This window comes from Egretta garzetta, unplaced genomic scaffold (assembly GCF_000687185.1).
Source record: "Egretta garzetta isolate BGI_Z169 unplaced genomic scaffold, ASM68718v1 scaffold411, whole genome shotgun sequence".
NCBI lineage: Eukaryota > Metazoa > Chordata > Aves > Pelecaniformes > Ardeidae > Egretta > Egretta garzetta.
This window is the reverse complement of record NW_009258541.1, coordinates 2,312,551-2,339,247: the sequence shown is the minus strand read 5'-3', so window position 1 is coordinate 2,339,247 and position 26,697 is coordinate 2,312,551. Positions and strand designations below refer to the sequence as shown.

Genomic DNA, 26,697 nt, shown 5'->3' with positions numbered 1-26,697 from the left:
AAATGCCTGGCAGCAATGGCTGATGATGGTGCCTTGGTCCTGGCCTCCCTGCCCCTACCCAGGGCGGCCATCAGCCCCGTGGCCACCGTGTCACGTTCCTGCCGAGCGGGGAGCTGCATGGGTGAAGATGGGCTGCGAAATTACACCTCTGTGAGCAAGCTGTGATGCCGTGAGGATGCTACAGCCTGCGAAAAAGGAAAACAAAAAGGGGCAAAGGAAAAAAAACCCACAAAAAAGCTGTGCTCGTTCCTCACTCTTCCTTCAGCGCTGTCTCGCCCTGTGCGGAGGCTTCAGAGGTGTGAACACATCCTGTTTACATCTGCGACCAAGACAGAGATGCTGAAGGGAGCACATGGCTGAGGAGCAGTCGGAGGCAGCGCCGTGCACAGGGAGAGCTGCCCGTGGCAGGAGACGGCTCCAGCATGGACGCGCTGCCCATCTACCATGGGGGCATCACCCGTGAAGCGGGGGAGAAGCTGCTGCTGGCGGCGGGCACTGATGGCAGCTACCTGCTGCGGGACAGCGAGAGCATCCCGGGAGTCTACTGCCTCTGCGTGCTGTGAGTGTGGCCAGCCCTGCACCACTGCCGTTGCCTCTCCGGGGTGCGGAGCGGCCAAGGGCAGTGGGGCTGGGAGCGGGGTGCCGGGAAGGGCTGGTCAGGTGGTAGCTGATTTTTCAATCTTCGCATCCATGGTATGGGGTGTCCCCATATAATGGTGACAAAATTATGTCCTGCTATTTCCATTTGCAGGCAGGAGTGAGGCTTTCAGCTCCTTCACCTCGCCTTAAGGCAGAGGGGTGCGTAAGGGCGGTGTGGGGTCGTTTGCAGGGCTAAAAGGAGCAGGTTCTGCCTTGCAGAGCCCATGCTTCCTACGGGCATAAAACAAAACGAGAAAGCAGGCCTGGAGCACATAGCAAGGACGGGTGAGGTGCCACGGAGAAGAGCCGGGCAACCTGACTTGGGACAGCGTGCGCTGCCTCTTTGTGCCGGATAATGCTCTTGCTTTCTGCCTGTTGTCTTCTGCTTCTCTAAAGCATTTATGGTTGTGCTTAGCAACATCCGCAGCGTCCCCTGTCATCGGGAAGGGTAGCATGGATCACTGTCTTCCAGAAGGTGCCTTTGCTTCAGGACGCTGTTGGTCAGGCTGTGTCCCCCATGAGCTGTCAGGCTTGGAGCAAACTACCTGTAAAATACATGAAATACTCATGGGTAGCGAAGTAAGTGGCAACGTTTCATCAAATAGGGTGAAAAGGGAAAGATCTGATGGGATGATCTGTCAGAGAGAGGGTAGAGAGGTTTCCCTGAGAGAGCTGGGGGACTTCATAGTCATAAGACCTTGTTTGAATGAGGCAATTTAATTGCCCCACCATTGGCAAAAGCAGGTGTCTCAGAAGTCCTGAGAGGTAATGCTGTACAATGAAGTACTATTGCATCAAAAGTGTCTATCATGGCTAAACAGACACTTGCGCCTTACTTCAGTAGGAGAAGGAATACAGGAGAAAACTGGTTTAGGGCCAGCAAGAAATCAGAGGGCCCTTACTTAGGTACCTGGAAAAAAAAAAACAGAAGAGGAAGAAGAGTCCTAAGTCAGGTTTTCCCCAAATGTCTTGAATACGTTTCCAACCATACATAATTAAGCCCTGGGTGAGCATTATTGTGTCCCTGTTGTAGACCAGTAAATGGAGGCATGCAAGAAGGTTATAGGCAATCCAGAAATACACAACCTTCTTTTCAGGGAAGATCTTTGTGGCAGAAGATGTATTTTTTCTTCTCTCATGAAATCAGAAGATGAACCGAGATGGGTGCTACTGCTAGCAAATACCTTAAGAGCTAAGCTGAAAAATGGGAAGTAAGAAGTAACTTGAGTTAAATGAAAATGGAATAGACATAGCAAGAGGTAAGGAGTGCTATGATTCTTGTGATGGGAATAGGCAATAAAAGCAGAATCTCTTTTAAATAACCATCAGAGGAAATGGTGATATATCTCCTTAACACTTAGAAGTCATTCAGTGCAGGTGAAACACTAAGGCATTAGAGAAAGGGTCAGGCAGAATGTTACAATGCTGAATAAAACAGAAAATCCTGAAATTAGTCCACCATTATTCTAAATCAGGGCATAGGTATGTAACAGGGTCTTTAACCTGCACACAATCAGTTGGGATTTTTTGCTATATTAGTGGTAATTTATGTCCTTTGGAAGAAATTTCATGAATGAAATAAAATATACAAAATGAAAATAGGAAGAACAGAAAGGATTGTTAACCATGAAGCTCTGCAGTCTTTGGAGGAAAAGAAAAGGCTTCAATAAGAAACAGAACTCTACCTAATTTTTTCTGGAAATTATGGGCCATTCGTGTCTTCGTGTTATGTGTTGCATTCAAATATATAAGCAAAGGGGTAAAAGCAAAAAATATTCCCGGTGAATGTTATGCAGGCTTCTTCTAGAATATAGATCCTCAATAATTTTTTTATGAGGGAAATTTTCACTAGCATCTTGGATAAATCCAGATAAAAAATTAAATGAAAAATGTTATGGTGAGTATGATCTGATATAGACAGAAAGGTGGCTGAAAAATGCTAGAGCTAAGCCTTGGTTCCAATACTTCTTAATATTTCAATTCAGAGCATTATGTAAGAAATAGCAGATAGAGTAAACAACATATCACACAATAACTTTGGAGACAGTTATCATAAAGAACCCGGGAAATGGTCTCACACTGGAGAAAGCAATGGCAGTTTAGAGGAATGTGGGCCATAAACCAGAGAAGTGCTTTGACAGGCAAAAGTTTACCAAACCAGAGCCCGTTAGTGGAGAGATTGGAGGAGTAAGGCATGGGAGAGGTATTCAGTGGAGGATGCTAAGCCTGGCTTTGGCAAAATAAACCAATGGACTCAACATCCCCCAAATTCCGGCCTGAACATCATGCACAGAGCTGAAACAGGTGACAAGCACGTAAGTGCATGAGAGCTTTGGTAATAACTAAGGGAAGCATACAGTCGCTGTATTCACTGTTTGACAAAACAAATGGAAATCACTAGGAATAACAAAGTTATGAAGAAATTTACATTTTTATCCAGAATCCATGCTGGAGATCACTCTAGGATTATTTAGATATATCTAGATTAGGCCAAACTTGTATTTACTGGAAGTACTGAAGTGATCTCTGAAACATGAGAAAGAAAGCTGGTCAGCCATTAGATGTATTGCAATAAGTATCAGAGCTAAACAAAAAAATTGTACATGTTTCCAATGACCATTTCTAACAGAAGTGAAACTGTTTCATACTGCCAGCGATGTTTCTGTTGCTCTTAGAAAAGAAAAAGAGAAAAACAGTCCGATTTTCCAAAATCAAAACATGTTCGGTCTGTCTTCTTTCCCTTCTCCTTGCACTTCCCTGGAGAAGTAAACCAAAACAAAAGTAAAACCCCCGCAGCTCCCCAGATCCAAGCTTTCTTAGGGTTTTTTTTTTACCATGGGGGAAGAATGGAGTTGTCAAAATTAAAAGGCACAGTTCTGATGGAGAGAAAAGAAACATTTATCAAAAAAGTCATTAAGCAAGTATTTGGATGACAGTACTGTCCCCAGCTTGAACTCACATACGTGGCTTCTCTGCACTTCCAGCTCCAGGTACTGTAAATGGTAAGTCCTGCTTAGGCTCAAAGAACACCGCCTTTTCCCAAGAAACTGCCTAAGTTTGTAATGCCACCACTACATCACGCCCCCCTGGGCTTCCCCCAAAAGCCCTAACGTGTTTGGCCAGTCTTTGAGCCTCCTAAGGCACGTAATAAGGGCAGCAGTGTTCACGGTCAGGCTCATTCGCCTTTTGTTTTTCCAATTAAAAAGTGAAGCCCTGACCTTTAAAAAGGAGAGGAGTCAAAGACTTCATGAATCCCCTGCGACTGACACTGATTTTACAGGGCAAGCATAAAAGAGGCAGGTAGTAGCATATAACCTGACCTACAGAGACAGATAACTGCGGCAGGCAGGCCCCTGTTGTCGGAGCATTTGGCTAGAAAACTCTGCTTGCTTTCTTCTTTGTTTCTCCTGAAATATTGCTTTATCTTGCTTGAACGCTGCTTTCTGCTGTCCGAAGTCATGGTGTGCACATGGCATGCCTGCAAGCCTTCAAAGTGAGAATGTTTTGGTTTTTTTTTTTGGTGTGGCTGTGGCAAAGCACAAAGAACCCACTTTCATAAATATTTTAAGACCACAATTAAACTATGCATGGAAGAGTAGAAAGGTTTTGATTTGCAGCGGTGTCCCCTAGGGCTCTTGCAAACAGAGGTGCTGCCTGCAGATTTTGGCAAAGTTTTTTAATAGCAGATGCTCCCAAGATCGTCATTGTATGAATACCATTATTAAATTGATAAGATATACTTTAAGGATGTTGTGTTGAATGTGTCAACAAAGGAGCACAATCTTGCCTGGAAATGTTTTAGTGTTGCATTGAAAAGCAAGAAGATTTTTGCCATTCCTGAAAACTGGGCTAGAAGAAACACATATGCTTTAAAAAATGTACACGTTTTACCTGTAAACATGTTAGACGCTACATGCAGTATACCACAGTGTTAGTATCAAACCCTGATTGTTCCAGGGAGCTTTCTTTACTGGCCTGGTTCCCTCTTCGCTCAATACCCTGTTTGACGTTTTTAGCACCCTCAGAAATCCTCTGTGCACAGCGCTCCTAATGAAGTCAATGGGGGACATGGGACACAATAATGGCGGGGAGTTTGAGCAGCAGCCTCTGAAACTGTGCCTGAAAAATACATAAATAAAATGCCTGAGAGTGCCAAAAGCACCGCTTTTCCTTTACAGATATATGAGCACACATGCAGAAGCAAGCAGCTCATGCCTGAACTGGCAAAGATAAAGCAGTTGTAGTTTGGGTCTTAAAATTCATATACTTGAAAATACTTGGGATGTTAGTAGTTATTTCAGACCTTTAAGTAAGCTAACCATGACATACTTGTCAAACTGTATGTTCAGATTATTTGTTTGAAACCAGCCATTCATGCACTGTGTTGAATTCAATTTGTGGGGAATAATCAAAAGCTGGGAGAGTGAGCTGTTTAGAGCTCTTGAAGGAACAGTAATGGCAACAGGGATCGGCTGCAGTCCTCTCAGATTTTACGTGTGCTATTTTTTCTGTCACTGTAATCACAGTGCACAAGTTCAGGCAACGTGCTGAAACTTTCTGATGCGGCAGATGTATCAGCTGTATGGCGTGAAGGTGTAATACAGGATCACGAGCCAGCTTCAGCTTAGCAGTTCTTTTGTTTCCCATGTAATATTTTTGATAGAAATGGCAGAATAATTGCATTTATTATAACACCGCACATAATAATCATCATCATTTAAAATGTAATTTGGAACAAAAGCTTCTCTCTGAGAAGGAGCCCCTCAATTCAAGGTTGCCGTTGTAAATATCACATGCTATTTTCAGCTTTGCAAAAAAAGTCTTCTGCAGCACACCGGTAAATTCTACCGAGGTGAGTATTTCAGCTCCCTGCTAATCAGAGTGAGCTTCATCTTTGTTGAGAATAACTTGGCTAGTGGCCTTCAGATATTCCAATGGCTTTTCTTGGAAAGGTTTTACAAAGGTGGACAGCCTGAACGGTGGGTACCCACCACACTAACGGACCTGTAAATGGCAGAACAGGTACAATCATTAGATAACAGAACCTATATTAGCACTACCTGCCCTGGTTTCATAGGTTTGAGTTTTGAGGATTTAGTTGAAGCAGTGATTTCAGGTTCAGGGATTTTATGGTCAGACCATGCTCTGAGAGAAAGAGGAACTCTAAAAATGAGCTGCACTGAATTACTCCCAAACAAACCGAGAAATGTTTCATGGAAATATGGAATAGTAACATTTACAGGGCTATTGATGTGTTCTACCTATTGCAGTTCTTGTCAGTTTTGCCTAGTGATGAAAGAAATTTCACGGGGAAAATCTTTTTAGTAGGGACAGCTGTGACAGGACAAGGCGTAATGGTTTTAAATTGAAACAGGGTAGGTTTAGACTGGATATAAGGAAGAAATTTTTTACAATGAGGGTGGTGAAACACTGGAACGGGTTGCCCAGAGAGGTAGTGGAGGCCCCATCCCTGGAAACATTCAAGGCCAGGTTGGACGGGGCTCTGAGGAACCTGATCCAGTAAAGATGTCCCTGCTCACTGCAGGGGGGTTGGGCTGGGTGACCTCTAGGGGTCCCTTCCAACCCAAAACATTCTATGATTCTATGACATTTCACCAGATAACCTTATTTCATGGGGTTTTGCCTTTGTGAGGTACTATTCTGGAGGACATAGTAGTTCATGAAGCTTAGTTACTGGCCCACCTAAAGTAATTTCCTTCTGTTTAGTATCAAAGATTTGCATAAATTCTCATTTTATTTCCAAATGTGAAGAAATTCCTCTTTGAGGCATTGCTTTTGGCTGGCATCACCTTGTACCAGACCAACATAAACCCTGCTCAGAAAGGCTACGCGCTTGCGGCTTTTCTACTGGTGGTTGGGAGCGTTCAAGTGGTGAAGACGCTGACAATCTTCCACAGAAATCTGTGCATAAATTCAGAGACTTGACTGGCTCTTTCAAGCTTCTGTTAATTTCAAAGGGAAAAATCAAGGTAATGCATTTGCTTTATAATGCTACAGCATAACGGCAAGCTAATACCAGTTGCTGATTCAGTATCATGGGCAAATTTTTGCCACGAGAAGTGTTGGTAGGGGAATGAATCCATGACAGAAGTGTACACTCAGGTGGGTGTGCATAGAATGCTGCTGTGAGTTAAGCTACAGCAACTCTGTTGGGCTTTTCAGATGTTGTAAACACTGATTTAAACTATTTTATTCACTCTCGCTGACACAGAGCTTGTATCTTGCACATCATCTCAATGTGAACGCTATTTCTTCAGCTTGGGTTAGCTGATGGGTGGTAATTGCCAAGTTGCTGTACCTTGATTGTATGTCTGAGACATAAATAAGGCAGGAACCCGGCTGCTTGTCAACCAGAAAATGCAAATTCCAGGACAGAGTGAGGAGCTGTAAGCTTAAATAGGATTTTTCTCCTACATTAAATAACAAGACTTTTTGGCCTTTCCATGATTAATAAACCAAGCAGAAAAATAACAATTAAAAAGGAAAAAGAAGGAACAAGAAAGAAGTTTAAGTGGATGGCTGGATTGACTATCATTTTGCCAGCTGTCACTTCTGTGGCGGGGGGGAGGCCATGCAGCTCAGGGTTACCCTGGGCAGGGGAGACCTTGAGCGCGCATGTGGGACATGCAGGCTCCCAGGCACTGCTGTGGATTCCCCTGACCTCACGAGTTTTGACTCTGTGGTAGCCATCTCCCACCTCTGTAGCCACTGTCGTGCTTGTGCCATTGCCCACATGCCTGGTCCTGGGTTTCCCACTGGGATGCTGCCTGAGGTTGGTCCCTCTGATCAGGTATTCAGGAGATCATCTGCAACCTGCATCAAACGCCTCTGGATAAGGCAGAAGTGGGTGCAGCCTGACTGCTCTTGGTATGTTGTGCATGTTGACCCCCCCACTCCAGAAGTACTGAGCATGAGCTTTCCTGTGGTACTCATCTCCACAGCGTTAGTAGTACTCACCTCCATAGGGTTAAGTGGTTTCTAACCAGTGTCTCAGTTTGTGAGATGAAGAGTTTGTTAACTCTGTTTCACACGAGACAAACGGTGACATGGGAGGCTCAGGTCTGCAGCACCCTTTAGCTTGTGAGGGGCACAGGAGTGGGTTTTGAGACTATCCAGTGTTATTCTGTATAACCTGCTGACTTCTCTTGCATTGCTGAGGGCTGTTTCCTTGTTTCATACATCTTCTGCTTCCAAACCAAACCACCCATCTTCTATTCCTGGCTTTTCCAGGCCTCCAGCATTTTGTGCTGGTCCCAGTTCAAGTCCCCTTATGCTTCCCATCCTTACATCCCCTTCCTCACTCGTTTAATCTTACTCTCTCCCACAGGTTCAATTTTCATTGCTGTTTCCTTGCCCAGCTTATATAGACACGGGTTGACTTTTCTTTCCTTCCACATCCACCCCACCCAGTCCCAATCATCCTTTCCAAGATGCCCGATCTAAATTACCTTTTGTTTTTTTCCCCCCGCTAATCCAGGCCAGGCAACATACGTACATCACTCATGGCTTGAGATCATGGACACTGCTTCGTTGAGTGCCCATGCTACAGCCAGCCCAGGCACGGTGCAGCTACGACTGCTAACAAGCTTTAGAGAAAAATGTTGTTTTGCCTAACATGCCCCCTTTTCTGGCCTTCTCCATTCCTGAAGGCTGAAATGTGGCAAAGTTATAAGAAACTGAGTACGGGCAGTATATAATGCTCAGGACTACTGGTTGCAGGCCACATCACTGTCTGGTTCTTAAGCAATATTGTAAAGTGAAATTCCAAGGTAAGGTCAGCATGCAAATACACCAGGTAAGAGCAGCTGGTTGATATAGTGCAAAGACATCAGAAGAGAAAGCTCTGTAAAGGGGAAGAAATGGATGCCGTTTATTGCTGACATGGCTTTCCCCTGTCTTTCTGTCTTTCTCCCTTTATATTTGTTCCATTTTGGACACAGAAAGGAATACAAATTAGTTTAATAAAATTTCCCAACTGAGGTACAAAGCATTTGGAAATTATTTTAAAATATACCATGCAGCTGAAATGTCATGGTTAATTTTAATCGGCAGCATGCGGCTAATATCCTCTGGCTATTTCAATGGTGCAGAAGATTGTAATTATTCACCTGTTAAACTAAATGTGGCTTTAACAAGTCTGATCACAGTTGAAAAGGAGGAGTGGAGAGGACAGGTAGACAGATGCTGTCTCAGTATGTCATCTGTGAATGATGCCTTTGTAGCTCTTTGGGAGGAATTATCTAGCTATAAAGAAAGAAGCCTATAATATAAAGGGGACTGTTTCCTGTAATAGCAACTTTTTCTAGATTTTCCTTTGACAAAGTTTTCCCAGTGATGGTATTGCAACAGAGACAGTGCTAGTGCAGTTCCCAGCTGGTATAACACATCCTTTGTTATGGAGGAGAAAAAAACCCCAGTGAGATGACAAAAATACCATCAGTGGTGACCTAACCACTCTCTCATAAGTGCCATCCAATGTTGTCCTTACAGCAAAGGCTGTTTTCTGCTTCCCCTCATCAGCATTTTGGCATTTTTTGCCTTTGATCAAAAATTTATAGGGCCTCACTCATCAAGCTGTTAATTCATGATTACTCCTGTCCCTTGAGCTTCACTGGCATGAAAGAGGAGCTTTGCAATTGTGAGTGAGGCTTGTGGCCATCCTTGGGCCCGATGAAGGGATGGGGCAGCCCTTCATTGGGTCTTTGCCTGGGTGCCAAGAACTGGTCCTCCTCCAAGATATGCTGGTGTCACTGCTCTCTGAAATCCTTCTCTCTGTGACATGTGCCCATTGCCTGTTGATTTTGTCCAGCAGAGAGAGGAGTTCAGGTGACTGAGAGGTGGACATGGCCTGCATCTCACCAGGTAATGGTTTCAAAGCATAAGTTGTATGAGAGGCCCCAAGAGACTAGCACCATCCCAGGCCACGTGGTGTTTGGGTTTTGGCTTTAGCTATGTGGCCACACCACATATAAGAACAGTGTGTCACGCTAGGAGCTTTTTTCTGCCATGAATTGAGTAAAATGTAGAAGACTGAGCTGTCCCCTCATGGTGGCTGGGGAATTTCTCATCTGAGCCCTAACCTCCAGTAAATGCAGTCTTCCACCTGCTTTTACCCGGTGTTACATATTTTGCTCTTTGGAAGGTAATGTTCTATACAATCTCAATTTTAATCTTTGTATTTAATTTCTGTTTTAAGAAAAACACCTTGATCTTCCTTCAGTCCACATTGATCTCAGTTCATGTTGGGTAGTTTAAAAAATCATAAAAACCTTTCTCACTGGAGGCTGTGCCCATGTAGCAGTAAAGAGAACTTGGCTCATCAAAATCATGTCACTCACAGACGGAAGGTAAAAAGCACTTTGAAGTGGTAATGAAGTAAGTTCCTGCTGCTTAACAGAAAGTTTTGATAAGATCATATTTGTTGGGAGAGTACTTATCAGAAGAGCTTTAATTCATTCTGCGGAAACAAAGATCCCAATGGAAAGTAGTTAGTCGGAAAGATCTAGCTGTTCACCTTCTCGAAAAATGCGTCCTCCTTCCTTAGTGCATTTCCTTTGAAGAAGCAGGTGTGGTGGTACCGGGCCATCTCCCAGCTACACAGTGGCGGTGTTTAGTGATGGCTTCAGAGCCAACAACAGATGATAACATTGTGTTTTTCAGCTTAGGCACAGTGAACCCCTTCAAGCCTCTCAGCCTTTCCTCTTCTGGGCAATAAATGCACGTTTGCAGGCGAGTGGCGAGCTCTCACTTGTCCCTTGCAAGGCTATGGTAGCAACGCCATACTCCTCCCATCTTCCACGCTGTGCTCAGGGCGTCCATGTTCCCAAATTCTTGTTCCTTTTTCTGTATCTCGTGGGTTTTTAGTCTGAGCTATCCTTTGTGCTTTCTCTGGGCTCGGTTGAAATATTTTCCAGTGGAATTTTTTGGAAAATGCAGGATAGGTGTCTGTTTTATACCTTACCCTGCTTTGGCCCTGAATACGCCTTCATCAGACCTCTATTTTTCAATTTGTCCAGCTTAGTAAACCCTTCTGAGGCAGACTGCTGAAAGCCATCAGACATTTCAGAGTCAGGGCAGCACCTCAGCCCCTCAACCACTTCAAGTCACGCAATCTCTTGGGTAGAGAAAATGATGAAAGAAACAACAGATGGTAGCTTTCCAGACAACTGAGCCATTGTGGAAAAATTGGATTTTAAAGAGACTGAAGCATTCAGAATGCTTTGGGACAACCAAGAACAAGCATGGGTAATGTGCACAGTGTATTATTAAAAACAGGAGGCAAGAGAGTGAGTTTTAGATTTTTACATACTGATCCTGTTGGTTTTGAGGCTTGAAAAAAATCACTGTGAAGATGGTCAAATACCCACTTCAAAGAGAGGGGACAAAATGCCAGGACCTCTGTGGTGTTTCCCAGTACACTGTGACCTGTAAAACTGAGTTTCAGTAACCATATATTGGCTGGTGTGCTACATGCGTAGGCGCAGGAAAGCCCCTTGTGATTTCTGAAAAGATGAATGTGAACATCAGCTACTGACAATACAGGCATAGCTCTCAGAGATTGTAGGAAAGGACGTGATGGTACGAGATTGTCTAAGGACCCTAACAGGAGGCACGGGATTCCCTGAACATGAACATACCCCCGTGGCTTAGAGGGATGTGCTTCTGAGCAACTGGGTGGAGCTGTGGCCTCAAATACCAGTGACCATCGTGCCATGGCATGGACTAGAGAACAGTGTTCTCCTTCCACAGCCTTCCCTCCTCCCGCAGCCACAGCAGGTTCCTTACATCTCTTCCCAAGGGCCCTTTCTGGGCCCGTCCAAATGCCCGAGGGACTGCAGCAGTTGAGCTTGCTGGGGGAAGAAGTGGGGTAGCGGCGGCTGCTTTCCTCCTTAGGTTTCCATGAAGCGAGCGCGGCTGGCCGCTTTTCAAGTCCATCTGGTGCCAGGTGGGAAGTTCGTGTCTCTGGGGAAAATGCTTCCTTGGCTAACACGAAGAGCTGGATGAAGTTGTGGTGGGATCGTGGGGCTGCGTCAGGCATGTTCCCATACACGAGGAGGAGGGCAGCGTCTCAGCTGCCGCACAGGGAGTTTGCCCCTGCAGCAGCCCCGACGGGAGGGAACGGCTTTGTGTCTTCCGCCTCTGTATTTAATCACAGTGGGAGTCGGGTGGTGGTGGGGAGAGCTCACAAATCACGACAGGCATTTTTGCTCCCACTTTGTCGGGTTGTAGCAGTGTGACAACCGTTAACAGCTTCCTGCCTGGGTAAATTATATCAGATGCCGCTTTGCAAAGGTTGCCGTAATGACTTTTTAACAAGAATTTATCCAGAAGCCATGACACGGAGCGTAAGTAATTGCAATCATATGGTATCTGTGTCATTGATGGTTTCTGCTATTTTGTAGTAACTACTATAATACCATGTATAATTGGAAAGAAATATAGTCGTCTCCTGCTTTCTTATGAGTAAGAATTGATGCTGAAATAGGGAATGGTCCCTAAAATCCTGCGATGTATTCACGTAAATCTAGGTAGTACGGAATACAATCTTCCTTATCTGACACCATCTAAACCAATGTTGCACCCGTGGAACTACTATCAGTTGCCTCTGCTTCTGAGTCAAATTTTTTGATATCAGTATAATAATCTACCATGTAAATCATTCACTGTGTTGGGTTCGTAAGAGAAGCAAGACTGGCTCTGGACACAAGTATGTCTTGTGTTGTTAGTGCATGACTCCTTATTCTCAAAAGACTCAAATTCGATTTAAAAAGAAGGAAGATTCCACACTCTGATAAGTCTCCTTTATCAGTATTGAGAATTAGGAATGTACAGGCAAGGCAAAAAGTTAACTTAGCTCACTTTTGTGGGTCTACCTTTCCAAATAAATCACACTGGTGCTATTGCTTCTGGGAACATCTGCATTTAAATCAATCACAAGACAGTAATGCTATCAGTATTATACATAACACACCTCCTCTTTTTTCAGGGCAAGTATGTCTGGTGTGTGTCAGTAAGAGGAGGTCACTGGAAAAAAAAAAAAATGCTGAGGCAGGAATGAAAGCAACGTCACTGAACCTAGAATAACTGAATATTGCTGAACTAGACCTGAGTCAGACCAATGCCTCTCATCCCGAAAGAACCCAGTAGGCTGAACGCTGCTTCTGAGCTGCATCTCAGGTTTTTTATCTGCCTAGAGCCTTTATGGGTGAATTTATTTTTAAGGAAAGGTTAGGAGATGAACTGACTCCCACTTAACAGAGTGTACCTCTTGTGAAACCTGACAGTAGAAAGGAGTAATAATTACCTGTTGGGTTTTTTTTTTTTTTTACAGGCATCAGGGTTACGTTTATACCTACAGAGTGTCCAAGACAGAAACTGGGTCCTGGAGTGCTGAGGTGTGTACTTCTCCTTTCTCTTCTGAAAATTTCTACATCCTGTTTGATGTTTGTATTGATTAAATGAAATAGATTCAAATTATTCATGTTTCTGCATAGTCTGATTTTCATCGAAGGTAATCGATCTTGAGCGTACCCATCACTAAGGTGTCTTGGTGCCACTTCTGACAGTGTTGAACTCATAAATTAATTCCCTGTTACATTTCAGCTGTTGCATAATGCAATAGTGCATTCTTTTGCATCATTTTAAATGGCAAAAATATCGTGTTTTTATAATTTGACAAGCACAGTTGGTTCCCTTCTATCCCATGTACCATTAGTATCAGAATATTTAAGGAAATTATTTTCAATCAACTTCAGTGTTTTAAAGTTAACTTCTCTCCAGATTGGTTCAAAACATATAAAGGGTAACCAAAACTCAATACAAAAATATATTTTCACCCATCTGATAAGAAACTGGTAATTCAAGTGTAGAATAACACTGTTTGCAATACAGAAAACTATTTGGGTTGATGGAATTGGGATGCTAACCTGCATTTCTTTTATGAAGGTCTTGTTCTTTGGATGTACTCTGTGTATTAATTCATAATTAGCTTTCTGTTTGCACTTTAATGAACACTGATGACAAACATTAAATAATTTCTAGACAGGCATAATTCCTTGGCCATTATTGTAATAGAAGTGGTTGCAGTGCTCTGGAAGACAAGACTGAATTCTGGGGTTAGATCAGGGAGTAAAAGCGACTCGCATTACTGCGGTGTAAATAATTCTCCGTGTCACCCTTGGGAATGGTGCCCAGAAAGAATTCACTCATTCGTTGCTGTATGGCATCCTGCAGATTTGCATTGCCCAGGCAGGAGGGTTTTCGGGGCGGGGTGGGGGTGGCAGTGCACCCAGCATGCCAGGGTGAGCACCGGTGTCTCAGGAAGGATGTCAGGACCCCCAGGGACCTCAGTCTGTGGAAGAGAATTCCCCCAGTGAGGCTGCAGCCTCCTTTGGTCCCAGGTAACGGCAGCATCTGCAGTGAGGTTTTTTTCTGGTGTTATATAGGCCTGCTACAGCTCCTCGCCCATGACCTCCACTGGCTTCCTACATATGGATCTTGGGCTTTCCCTTGCTGTATTTTAGGGAAACCTTCTCTGTGTTTCACAGCGTAGATGTCCTGAAGGCCCAGGACTCTCAATATATCCTCTACAGGGAAAGGTGCTAGCTGCAGACCCATGACACCAACCCTTCCTTTAAGCAAACAGAAACCTTTAAGGAAATGTTGCTGAGACTGAACTGGCCTCAGCTGTTAGGAACAGCAGCCTAAATCCAATTTATCCCCATGAAATGTGCCTCCAAGGCCAAAACAGGCTCCAGCTGGTGCTTTCCCCTCTCTGCTTCCTTCCCCATGGCTGGTCAGTCTCCGAGCAAGCCCAGGTTGCACCCGTCTGTAAAGGACGAGGCAGGGAAATTAAAACAGCGCTGGTAAAATCCCAACCAGTGCAAAGCCTCTGGCTTCCAGTGAGGCAGGGTTTAGCCCAGGACTGCTGGGTGAGAGCAGCGTCCCTCAGATGGGACTATGCCGGCAGGACCTGTGCTTGCCCTCCCGTGGCTTCGGTGGGGAGGAGTCATGAGGAGAATGCCCTGAAGGTTTTAACAGAAACATTGGATTTTTGATTAAAAGCAGACACAGTTTCATTTTGCAGTGTTGGAAAAGGCATTAACACAGAAGGATAGAAAAACTCCCACTTTTAATAAATAGGTATCATTTTGCTGTTGCCTTTGTACGAGAGAGACAGGGATACTCAAGGAACACATAAACCCCTATTGAATGCTCAGAGAAAGGCTTGCAAAGAGGCTGTGTCCATGCCTGAACTTAGTGGTGTAAGGACTCCCCCCTTCCCAGTAAGCACCAGGTAGCTCTCTAGACTCTTACTGGTATTTCCAGGCTGGAAGTGTCTTACTGATAAACCCCAGGCTTGAATTTAAGTCACTGGCTGCAATAAATCAGGGTCAGAAATAGCAAAAGTTCACTTGGGAATTTGCCTAATACGCACGGCAGGCTCTGGGCTTCTCTTCCGCTCTTCGTGCAGGGAGGGATGCCCCGGGGGAAGGAGGAGAGCAGCCCGGCTCATTGACTCATTTGAAGTTGGCACATCAGGGGGTCCAAGTGATGGACCTGGGCGGTGTGTGCGCTTCCCAGGACAAGGCTCTGGTGCCAGCGCCCTGAGCCCGGCACAGATGCTCAGGACCCAGCATCCCCTCTCATCTCTCACCCTTTGGCTTCACAGACAGCGCCCGGGGTCCACCGGAGGCTCTTTCGGAAAGTGCACAACCTCATTTCGGCCTTCCAGAAACCTGACCAAGGCATCATAACGCCCCTGCAGCACCCAGTCATCAACCATGCGAAAGCCAAATACCCCCCAGGTACTCGTGGGGCAGAGGGAGCCTTGGCTGCGGCTGAGAAGAGCCCTCCATGGCAGCGGGGATGGGGGTTTTAAACTTATTTGCATCTTTGACCTGAACAGCAGGGCGGCATTGCCAAAATATGCCCTAACTGTGCTATTGTGTGATCAAAATGCTGGCACTCAGGTGCTCATTAGGGACAGGGCCTATCAATGCGATGAGAAGGTGGATTTTGAGTATTCCTGAGTGCTATACTGGCGGTGGCGACCTGCCCTTCCCAGCTCTTGTGGGTATGAACCTTCTGATCTGCCCATTTTCTTGCAGTGTTCATCCTTTCCTATCTTTGTGATTCTTCTTAGGGCAAAACGAAGGCCATGACTTCCACCTGCAGGCATCATGAAGACGTTTCCCCAGGTGTGACATAACCGTATCTTCCAGTGTCTCCTCTAGCCCATGCTCTAGACCAGAAGGATCTATGTGTTAGTTACTACAACTCCATGAGTTTTCTTGTAACATTTGCAGAAATGTATGTTTCATAGAATTTAGAGTTTTTAGAAAATTCAGAAATTTAGAATTTTTAAGTTTCAGAATGTTTTGAATTTAGGTTTTTTTTCCTTTTTTCTTTTTGTAAAATAGGGGATAAAAAAATATCAATTACTAAATAGTGTAATGGGTTTTTTTCTCTCTTTGTACCCTCAAATACAAAATATTTTTCACTTCAAGATTAGTTCCTAATTAATAATTAGTTACTAATTTTACTTTCATTAACTTTGAACTCCTCTTTGCTTTGTTCTGGTTGGCTTTTATGCGGAACTGGACAGGTCCCCTTTTATAGCCTCAGGAAAACCACTTACATTAAGGCGCCCTTGCCTTGGGTGGCCGTGTGCCTGTCATTCACGCAGTCCCTAAAGCCATTTCAGAAGTGGCACCACGAGGCTCCCCGTGGCTGCTTGCCTGTCATACCAGGCCCTCAGCCCCGTAACTTGGCAGAACTGGCCACCTCTGCCTGCCTGTACAAATTTGTCATTGGCACAAACGATGGAAAGCTTAAGCAATGCACGGAGTAATTGAGAGCAGCCAGCGAAGGGGAGAACACCATTCTTTGCTTTTAGATACGCTCTGTACCTGAAGCAAACCATCCCTGCGTACAACTTAAAAAATACATTATTTTTGCGCTATTGTTTCTCTGCTTTTCTTTACCTATCCGTGTGTGTTTCCATGCTGCTGCGGGGCTGCTGGAGGAGAGGTTTGACTCTGCAGGGCTCGTCGGCTGCGCAGGGCTAGCGCCCGGTGAACTTGCAGTACGTGCCTTAGATGCGCGGGATTTAACAAGCGTGATGCCGCTGTCCTGCCTGCGCTGGCAGCCAGCGAGCAACGCTTTTGAACAGACTGGATGTCCTACAGCCCTCCTGCTTCAGGAGATACAGTCCTGTGTCTGCATGGCAGTTGAAGGGTGGTAGACATGGTGCGGGCTCCCTCGGTGCGGGTTTCTGCCAGGCAGATTTCTGTGAGCTCCTCTGAGCTTTGGGGGGGGACCCCAGACGGGGCCCAGACACCTTTGTGTGCGCCCAGGCTGCGGGGGGGGGTGTGGGGGGTGTGTGCTTCTGGTCTGGCTGGTAGGTTTGTGCCACCGTTAGTCATGCTTCAACCCGTACAAATGGTCCCAACTATCCAAAACCGGCGATTCTCCTGCCTCCCTTCCAAAGCACAAGACTAGCAGTAATTGCAAAAATATATATTTAAAAAAAAGACAACCCACAGGTCTAAACATCGTATAGCCACTGTTGGGCTGCTCTGGTTAAATATTTCATGCCCATACTTCCAATTTCTTCTGCACAGCTTGGAAGGAACCGTTTCCTAAGAGGTAAAGAGGCTTTTTCCAGAAACACCAGGCTACAGGCTCAGGAGAACAAACCAGCACGAATTCCAGCAGCCGGCCAAGCCGGGTGTCCGTATCTGCTTGTAGGATACTTCCACGGGGAGCCGCTTCAGCAGCACGGTTAAAAACCCCCTCCACTCATAAGCTGCCTACCTGCTGGTACCCTGGATCCTGCCTTGTTTTCACCTCACTGAAGGCAAGTTGGACACGAACAGTGACAGAGCCAAGTGGGCGGCAGGAGCAGGATTCAGCAAGGTTGTGCTGCTCCAAGCAGCATTTGAAAAGGCTGAAAAGTTTACCTTTTTTTTTTTTCTTTCTCCTCCTCCTTTCTTTCTCCTCCTTCTATAGGTGATGCGTGCATGTGCCTGTGTGTGTCTGTGTAAGTAACAGACAGTATGTGAGTGAGAAGGTGCAAGCAATAAAAGATTTTCTGTGATGCACAAGTGCCTTGTAAAGCAGCGATGGGCATAAATGCAATAACCAAACAGCCCCATAGGAGCCGGCAGGCAATTCTGTTGCAAAGTTTGTTACTCAGTTTGTGTCTCAATGAAGGCCAAATTTCATTTGTGGTGAACTGTCCCGTCCCCCTGACTGGTCACATCTATTTCACACTGTGTGTGCACGTGTTGCTCTGCGCCTCCCTGTTACATACGCTTGTTGGTTAATACGAGGGTCTTTCTTACCTTAATACAGTGCCATCCAGTGAGGGATCCAGCATGATTTGCTCTTTAATAAAATATTTAAAAGCTACTTTTTTTAATCGTCACATAATTCAGCAACCGCCAGCCACTGAGGCGCTGCCCTGCCCACCGCCGGCACAGAGCGCACCTTCCGCAGGACCCGCTGCTTCGCTGTCACCTGTGCCCATTGAACCTTCCCTCCCCCGTGCCTGCAAGGTTTCCGTGCTTGCTGGGCGCCTGGTGCCTGGCCATGACTCTCCAGCATTGTGCTCCAGCAAACCATCCTGCTGGGTGCTGGCAGAGCGCGTGCCCCCCCAGGCTTCCCGGGAGAGCCCTTTTGCTTTCCGAGTGCTGGGTCTAAACTCCTGGCTTACCTGGAGCGGGAAAGGGAGTGCTTGGGAATGGTCCCTGGCAGGCGATTGCACGGCGTTGGGGATAAATGCAGTGGGCAGCACGTTGCCCAAGGGCTGGTTCCTACGGGATTGTCCTATTGCCTGCAAGCACAGGCTGAGGCTGTCAGTGCTGCGGCACAAACCCTGTGGCACAAGAGCAGCAGCCCCTTGTCCCCTCTGTGGTGCGGTGAGCTGAGGATAACTGGTTTGACTCCAGAAGTGCATCATTCTTCTAAAAAATACATAAAATAGGCCAGGAGATGCCATTTTTATTTAAAGCTGAGAATGTCGCTTCAGTTTCTGATGTAAATTATTAAGAAGGAGGCTTGTTTGTGTTGTTTCTTTTGGGTACCCCAGCGCCTGGAATGGATGTAGGCTTAAACAAGGTGGAAAGAGAGAGAGAGAAGTTCATGGTACCTGTGGGGCAAGGAGTTGATGTTTGTTTATCCCCCCCGCCCCCCCCCCCCGGCCTCCCGCCGCTGCTCTCACAGCCCATTTTGCAGCTCACTGTGGGGACTCGGTCCCCTGCCCCAGCCCTCCCTGCTCTGCCTTCTCCCCAGCGAAGGCCATGCCGCTCCTCTGCAGCAACTAATCCTGCCGCAGCTCGGGTTTTGCCCCTGCTAAGCCCTCCCCTTTGAGACAGACCTCCTGCAGCACTAAATCAATACCATCTCCCGGGCTGGTTTTCTTCCCTTTTCTACTGGAGCATCCCTTTGGCCTCGCTTCCTTATTGCCAGCCAAGACAGCTCTTCCAGCCTCAGCCCCTGCGCTGGGCTCTGGCCCAGCCCAACTGCTCCGATCTGTTTTTCACCACGTAACCTTTCCTTTAGCCTCAAACACTCCTCCTGCCCCCCGCCCCCGGTTCACCGTCTCCTCCTCCCTGCTGCATGCGCCGGGCTTTTTTGTTTTCCCTGACGCGCACGCGTTCGATACACACAGTCGTTCATCATCATCTATTTGAGGCAGCGCTACAGAACGCGCAGGTACTTAACCTTTGCTCCCCGGCCCCTGCCACCACCCCTGACTTCACCCACTCAGTTCTTGGGAGTGCAAAGGCATTTAGCAGATTTTTTTTTTCCCCCCCTCCTGTTTGTTCTGATGGATTCTGCGCAGCAACTGCCTGGGCTTTCACCTGCAGTGAAACCTGCTGAGTTATGTGCATGAACTTTGGTGCATCAGAAGTAAAATTAAACCCTTCTTGCTTAGCAACCCCTTGCCCTCAACTTCTGACTCAACCAATGTTGTCTGGAGCCCTTACTTTAGCTGGATGGAAGCACCTTTTACTGGCACGACCAGAATATCCCCAAGACACGGTGTAAACAAAGACAACGTCACACGCCATCAGTTTGCACCTTTATTTTTTAAAAATGAAATAGTCAAAGTACTTTCTTTTTCAAATATCGACACATAATATATTAACTTTCAGTATTTACAGCGTGTTGCTGGGATGTTCTTGTAGAAAATGCATGCTTCTGGCCTGAAACCCAGAGCAAAATGCATCAGACCATTTAACTGCAGCCATATAACATAAACCTGTACAGTATCCAGTCACTATTCAGCACAGGAGTTAGAGCAGGAATAAAAAAATTGGGATCTATTGTTTCCTAGCAACGAGGCTGAGGCCATTATAACACAATTTCTGTTAAGATCAGAACCTCTAACTGGTGTTAGACAGAAACTGAAGATCTTGGCATACATTGTAAACATTTTTACTGTTGATGAGAAAGCTGAAAAGGAACGTTACTTCGACATATATCGTATGCTATGCTTCTCTTTCTCCTTTATTGACACTTCTGCCTGAAGAGTATGAAGGTTTTAATGTTTTATCATGGTTCATACAAGTAAAATACTGTCAAGGACACGATCTGATATACTAACATTTATTAAAAGGCTAAAGTCCACCACGAGATCTAAGGAAAAACTGGAAATTGTCAAACACATTTCCTTAGACAAATAATGGCAGGTGACAAATGCCCGGACAAATCCACAGCGAGTCCGACTCCACCGTTCCCAGTTTCTGCCGAGAAGCGATTCCTCTGACAGTCAGGGCGCTTTCGACCTGGTAATGTTTTGTATCAAGGATGGGTTTAAAGAACAGCCAGCAGTTGACGGGGAAAACCCTGACGGCTGCCGGCGGCAGCCTGATCTGGGTGTCACCGCCTGGGATCAGCTGCGCTACGGCGAATCCCCCCGAGCAAGCTACCAAACGCCCTGCCAGGGGAGCCGCCGATCTCCTTTTGCTCAGGCTAAAAGAGGAGCTCCTCTGCCTAAACCGCTCTGCCCTTGGGACCTGCGCCTCGGCCTCCCGCAGCGCTGATGGCCACCGGTCACCGGGGGAAAGCCGCTGCTCTGCAAGCCCGGCCGCGGCCGCCCGTGGCCGAAAGGAGAGGCCGCGTCGGCCTGGCGAGTGTAGGGCTGAGAGGGCGTTAAAGAGCTCAAACCAAACAGCTAGGATGTGTATACCGAGTTGCACATTGACCAGTTCATATATATTTATTTGGCTATGTTCTACATAGATATCTATATATATATATTTATACCTTTGAAATGTTCTAGATTTGCTAAATAAATATGAAAGCAAAGGAAACCTTACTTGTACACACTATTTGTTTGGCTGTCATAAAAAATATAGCACGTATTTCTCATCGTAGGTGTTTGCTACAGGATAGTGTGCAATAGTGGCTTTTATTTTATTTTATTTCTTTTTTTCCACTTTCAGAACCTTGTTTGCAGTGCAGAATGCTAGCATCAAATTATCTGATCTAAATAACAGTATAAATTTCCATGCCATTATTTTTCTTTTTTGCTTTTTCTCATTTGGGTCTCTGGCCTATAGTGCAAAATTAAAAAAAAGAAAAAGAAAAACTACGAAAAACAACACTGAAAAATTGGTCTAACTACTAGGGAAAAAACCAAAAATGGAGACTGAAATATTCCCTGCCTCCATCTGAGGTTCTTCATGAACAAGATGGTCCAAAGCTATTTGTTTGCTATAGTTCTCATGAACCACTGCTGGCTGGCCCACGTGTAGCTACGACTCCGGTCTCCAGTGCTCTTTCAGTACTAGCTCATTTCTTTAGCACTGCTGTCTCAACACGACGTTTTTATTTAGTTTCCTGAATTTCTGAAACTGTTACGATGAAGGCTTTTTTTTTTTTTGTAACCGGGCCATGTAATGTCATGTGATTCTTTATACATCCATATTCTCATAAGAAATATTGTTCAAAAATGTACCTTAGACTGCACCCAGGAGCTGCGAAAATGCCAAATCTACTGTCAGTGACAAATTCGTAACACATTTCACGCTTTGACCTTTTGGCATAATATGAGAACAACAGTAATCAAGGCAGTATTAAAAAACACAGCTGTAGGTAATACAAAGTGCATTTCCTGCATATAATACAAATATAACTTTAAGAAACTAAAGGCACAAGCTAACTAAATATGTATTACATACTAGAAATGCACAGTTCAAGGTAATTCTAATAGCTTCAAATATTTGTTTATAATGGATATTTAAAGCAGTCTGAAAATGATACCTCATTAGTGAATTGCAAAAAAGTATAATCGCTTAAAATATAAGTAAAATAGACTCTAATATTGACATCTTGGATCAGTGATAAAATACATCATCACATTTATGAATGCACTCTCTATATACAATTCATAAATTATTCTTCATTGATTAAAAGCATATTAGAGGCTCAAGGATTTGAAGGTCCATTTTTAGGCTGGTGTGGAGGTATTCAAATTCTCCATGATTGTATGGAAAATTATGGAAATCGGAGCTGTCAAACCTGGATGCTGTCAGCTCCCAATTCTGTACATCAGTTAATGATGAGCCTGATCAAAATGCGTATGTGCAGATTTTGGTCCACAGTTCCCCCTGGCTGGGGAGTAGAGGGTGGCTTTGGGGACCAGGCTCTGGCCCGATCCTGCACCCCCAAAGCTGCGCTGGCTCCTGGGGAGCGGAAGGATTCTGGGAAGAGACACTAATGGTGTGAGGCTGAGACCCGAGTCCAAACCCCCGGAGGGGTTCAGGCCTGGGGTGCCAGGTCAGGCTCATCTCTAACTTCTGTACAGTCTGCTCCACTTGCCCAAAAACAAGGGAAAAAAGAAAACTGCAAAGAAAGGAAGAAAGACAAAGAAAGCACTTTGTTGCCTTCCGTAAATATGAGCAGAAATCGTTCCAGTATCTTTACTACGTCTGTTTTGAAACAAATGTGCAATAACATCACTGTTATGGATACACAGGCTCTATAACAAGACTTCTAGCTCCCTCTGAAAGTCAGTAAAAGAGATCTGCTTACCCATTCCCCCCCTCCCCATGTGCCCTCCCCTCCCGATTATCAGGTCTTTAAAAAATGACAAGCTGAAAGAAGGATCACCTACTCTGCTATGAAATAACTGTGCCAGCAGCGCATGATACCTCGGGAAATAAAAATTTCTGCCCATGCAATATAATGCTTTTCTAAGTGCTCTAGATATTGAGCTGAAAAGTGAAGAGTCATCCCCAAAATGTTCTGTTTATCAACATATTTACTAGCCACACTTAGGTTCATCGACTCCCAACCCACCAATCTTCTTCAGACTCGAAAAAATGAGTAATACAACAGGATTATTCATTTGAGATGAAAAGAACGCGATGCCTAAACCCAACAACACTGCAATTTCCAAATGATCGGCGAAGAGGCGAGTCCTGGCCTAATGACTACAGACAGGACCCAATCCTGCACAGCTTGTTGTTGCCGCACCGTGTGGGCCTTCCCAGCTGAGAAACGAGGGTTGTCCCAAAAGCACTGGGTTAAAGCCCAGTCTGGAGCACACCGATGTTGACCGCAGTGCTCGCAAAGCCCTTCTTTGGCCACCCTGGATGCCTGGCCGGAGCCGAGCACCCCTCCGGCTGGAAGATCAGCAGCTGTGCCGGACTCCAGCATAACCCAGTGCTGAGGGAAACCTTGGCAGAGAGACCCCCACGTGCAAAAGTAGATGCAACGTGGCCGTTCATCGCTGAGCGGCTGAGAGATGGCTACGGCTGAGCAAAGCTAAAGGCCGTACGGGGCAGCCTTTCTGTACTGTTTCCAATACAAGCTGGGTTTCCTGGGTTAGAAAATCCCTTCGATCACAACTGTGAGCAATGACATGTGCGGGGTTGGTGAGCAACTACAAAGTTTCCATATGCAGTCTGGTTTCTGTACGCAATCCCTTAACTTATGGGAGATCTCACTGGGACTAAAAACTAGCCCAGTAAACACGGGTTGCAGAATCAGGCTCTGTAACCTTTTAAATAATTGGTGAATTATTAAATCAACAACAACAAAAAAGTCGTGTTTCTTTAGAAGAAGGCAGAGCACGCTGCGCTCTCCCCTACCCCGCAGGGATGTGCGGTGTCACCCCCGGCACCTCGCGCGCAGGTCGCGCTGCTCAGCTGTCAGGACTCTGCTTCTGAAATTTTTGAATACTGCCACACAAGAACTAAAAATCATCACTGTCATCTCTCAAAGAGTTAAACGAACAATATTAAAATACCATCTTCTGTCACATTTAAAGGCAGTTGGATATGTTTTTTCCCTCTATATTTATATATACAGAGTTCTGATCTAGAAAAACCAATACAATAAACCATTTTACGTTTAAAAACAGGCAGTCTTTGGTGACGCAAAGGCAGAGATTTTCTTTGTTACCTTCTGCCTATTTCACTCTGTCTCATAAAGTGAATATTATTGGCACTGTCAGAAAGTTCGAGATACTGCTCCACAGACAAAACAAAATATCCATCGTAGCCTTGTACCCGCCCAGTGCTTAACAGCTGCTGTTTCTCTCCGTCTGTCCATGCCCTAATACCTTCTTCCCCTTCCTGCAGCCGTCTCTGCTCCTTAGTCCAGGCCTGAGCCACGGCTCTCTGCCTGGCTATCTCTAAGACATGGTTCTTTTCTTCTTCCACCGTTGTTCCATAGCGAACGTTAAAGCACAGAGCACCGTGCTGCAGCTGGATGTCAGCAAAGCGTCTAGTCCTCCCGTTGATCACCGAAGTCATCTGCGACACTGTGACGTTGACGCCGTTCTCCAAGATGCGTCGTCCTCCGGTGTTGCCGATTAGGGCCAGATCTTCTTCCAAAGACCCCAGCTTGATGAAGTAATGCGTGTCTCGGCCCTCTATGGTGAAATGCAGGTTCTCCAGATAGTGAGCGTTGTTGAGGATGGCGGCGATGCGCCGGCTGTCCTCGTTAGCCACGCCTATAATGTCAGCTGTCACTATACCGTCCTTTATAGCAAATTTGATGCCTTTTCCAAATACTGAAGGAATAGCTGCAAATCTTGGTTGCTTCACTCCCTCATAGCACTTGCCATTGCTATACCTGGGTGTCATAGGAAGTTGATCCAAGGATATAAAGTTTCGGAGTTGCTTTTGTAGCTCACACTGAATACCAAGGATAGTCTGGAAAAGAAAATACCAATAAAGTTTGTGGGAGAGGCATCTTGCAGTTCATTATAGTGTCTCACAGACCCTACTAATCTCTTAATTGCTTAGAATGGATCTTTAATTTGTTTGTAAAACATCATGCACATCTACAGAGCCGGGGTGTATGCCAAAGCTTTCTAATTGCCTAAGGTATTGCTTTGTGTCTCTTGGACTCTTTAGTTTCTAGAAAACAAATGGAAAATGTGTTTATCACAAGTGCTATTTTTGTGCTTATTCTTTTCTTCCTCCCCTCTTTGAGTTGTTATTCTAATGGCTGGCCTTTCGACTCTTAGGCGTGGGGAAACCTGAACTCAAAGCTGTACTCCCTCACATGATTCTGTGCTTAGTCTCTGTGCGTCTAATTATGTCTTCTGTAAAATAGCAATAACATTTTTATAGCCCATTCTTTAAGGAAAGCAGGCTGAGAAGGTCTCAAGACACTAAAACAGTAGGAACCACACAAGTACATCAGGTCCATAGGTCTTGCTCCCCATTGAGGCGAAAAAACCCCTCACTCCAACCATCTATTTGTCTTTTAACACTATGCCTATCACTACACTTTTTCTGTGCCTTTGTAATGGCTTCTTTAATATCTTAGTGACAATTTTACATGGACAGGCTCCTGCACCTGGAATGAGCTCTGCCCCTCCAGCCCTCTGCACGTAGTGCAGTCATTGCTGCATGGGAATAGGAGCGTGTTCAATGCTACTAACATGAACTCCCAACACTAATTTATACTTCCTTTTCCTGATGATGTTAGAGGAAAGGCATCTTCTCTCTCTCATCTTTGCAAAATCCTATTTCTTTGTTACCAGATGCTTATACGGTCAAATGCAAAACATGAACACCTGCTCAGAATAGTGGTCGTTGGTCCTGTTGCAGTTACATTGATTGCTAGACCCTGATGGCTGCTGTATGTCTCTTCTTTACTGAAAATAAGCCCTGGAGCAAGGCTGAGTTTTACAGATTCCCCTACAAATCCATAGCAACATTTCTGTTTTCCTGAAATAACTATGCAGAGGTACAGACTGGTAAAGCTGTTTATGCCCTCAGTGATTTTGCATCTCTTGTGGCATCTTTGCTAACAAAGATGAAAATCTGTGGGTTTAATTTTTTATTTCCACAACATTTTTTGTAGCTTTTTCAACTTTCAGACAAACACCTTTACCCTTTTGCGTATCCTGCCCCTCAAATTTGGATGGTTTCTCTGTAAACAGCTGCAAGGTTTCTTCACTGTGTTCCTAAAAGCTTCTCCTCTAAACTCTCCTCCGCTCTGATGCCTGTACATAATGCGACGTTAAACTTTCTAGCATTGTTAGAGTATTTGCCTTGCTTATTATGTTGACAGATAAATTTCACGTTGTTTCCTCAGTCTCCAGTATTTTCTAATAAAATTCCATAATTTAGTATTAGAAGCAACTGGACAGAGTTTTTGCTAACCTTTCCAGGATCCCACTCTTGAGTTTTTGTTTGAAGCTGTAGAAGTTCGTATGTTGTCTCCAAAGCTTCTATCTCTGGTTTGGGGAATCCAGGTAGTACGTTGTGCAACTGGAAACCAAACAGCTCTAGCCAACTTCCAATGTCTACAAAACAAGAAAAGGATGCTGGCAGTAAGGCACATATATAAATCCTCGAAAAAGTGAGGGTAGTCTGAAGAAATGCCAGCTATGCAGAAATAATGATTTCACATCAATTTATGTTTTCAGTACCGGTTACAGCATTTTTTGTGGCACACAAATTACTTGATTACAAAGCATAGCTATACTCAAATCAATACTGTACCTTCTATTTATTTATAATGGAAAAAAATTCAAATTAAGCTGCCTCCATTCTTTCC

At 45.1% G+C, this 26,697-nt stretch overlaps 2 protein-coding genes across 5 annotated transcripts in view; one reads left to right on the top strand and one right to left on the bottom strand.

Moving 5' to 3' along the window:
- Positions 1–370: 370 nt before the first annotated feature.
- SH2D1A (SH2 domain containing 1A) lies at positions 371–17,456 on the top strand. 3 transcript variants are annotated; one of them, XM_035902151.1, is made up of 6 exons: positions 371–559; positions 12,992–13,055; positions 15,332–15,467; positions 15,806–15,860; positions 17,286–17,310; positions 17,380–17,431. In XM_035902151.1, the coding sequence occupies exons 1-4, from the start codon at positions 423–425 to the stop codon at positions 15,844–15,846; spliced, it is 378 nt and encodes a 125-aa protein (XP_035758044.1). In that variant the 5' UTR covers positions 371–422; the 3' UTR covers positions 15,847–15,860; positions 17,286–17,310; positions 17,380–17,431. The 3 variants fall into 3 exon arrangements, with proteins under 3 accessions (XP_035758044.1, XP_035758039.1, XP_009644883.1); XM_035902146.1 differs by having other exon boundaries at positions 17,286–17,456; XM_009646588.2 differs by lacking the exons at positions 17,286–17,310; positions 17,380–17,431 and having other exon boundaries at positions 15,806–15,962.
- A 6,621-nt stretch (positions 17,457–24,077) lies between these two features.
- TENM1 (teneurin transmembrane protein 1) overlaps positions 24,078–26,697 on the bottom strand; it is a 257,419-nt gene continuing 254,799 nt past the window's right edge. For both annotated transcript variants that reach the window (XM_035902110.1, XM_035902112.1), the window contains 2 exons: positions 26,301–26,443; positions 24,078–24,836 (listed from right to left, as the gene is read on the bottom strand). In XM_035902110.1, the coding sequence (XP_035758003.1) occupies positions 24,078–24,836; positions 26,301–26,443 (902 nt within the window). The remainder of the gene's footprint in view (positions 24,837–26,300; positions 26,444–26,697) is intronic.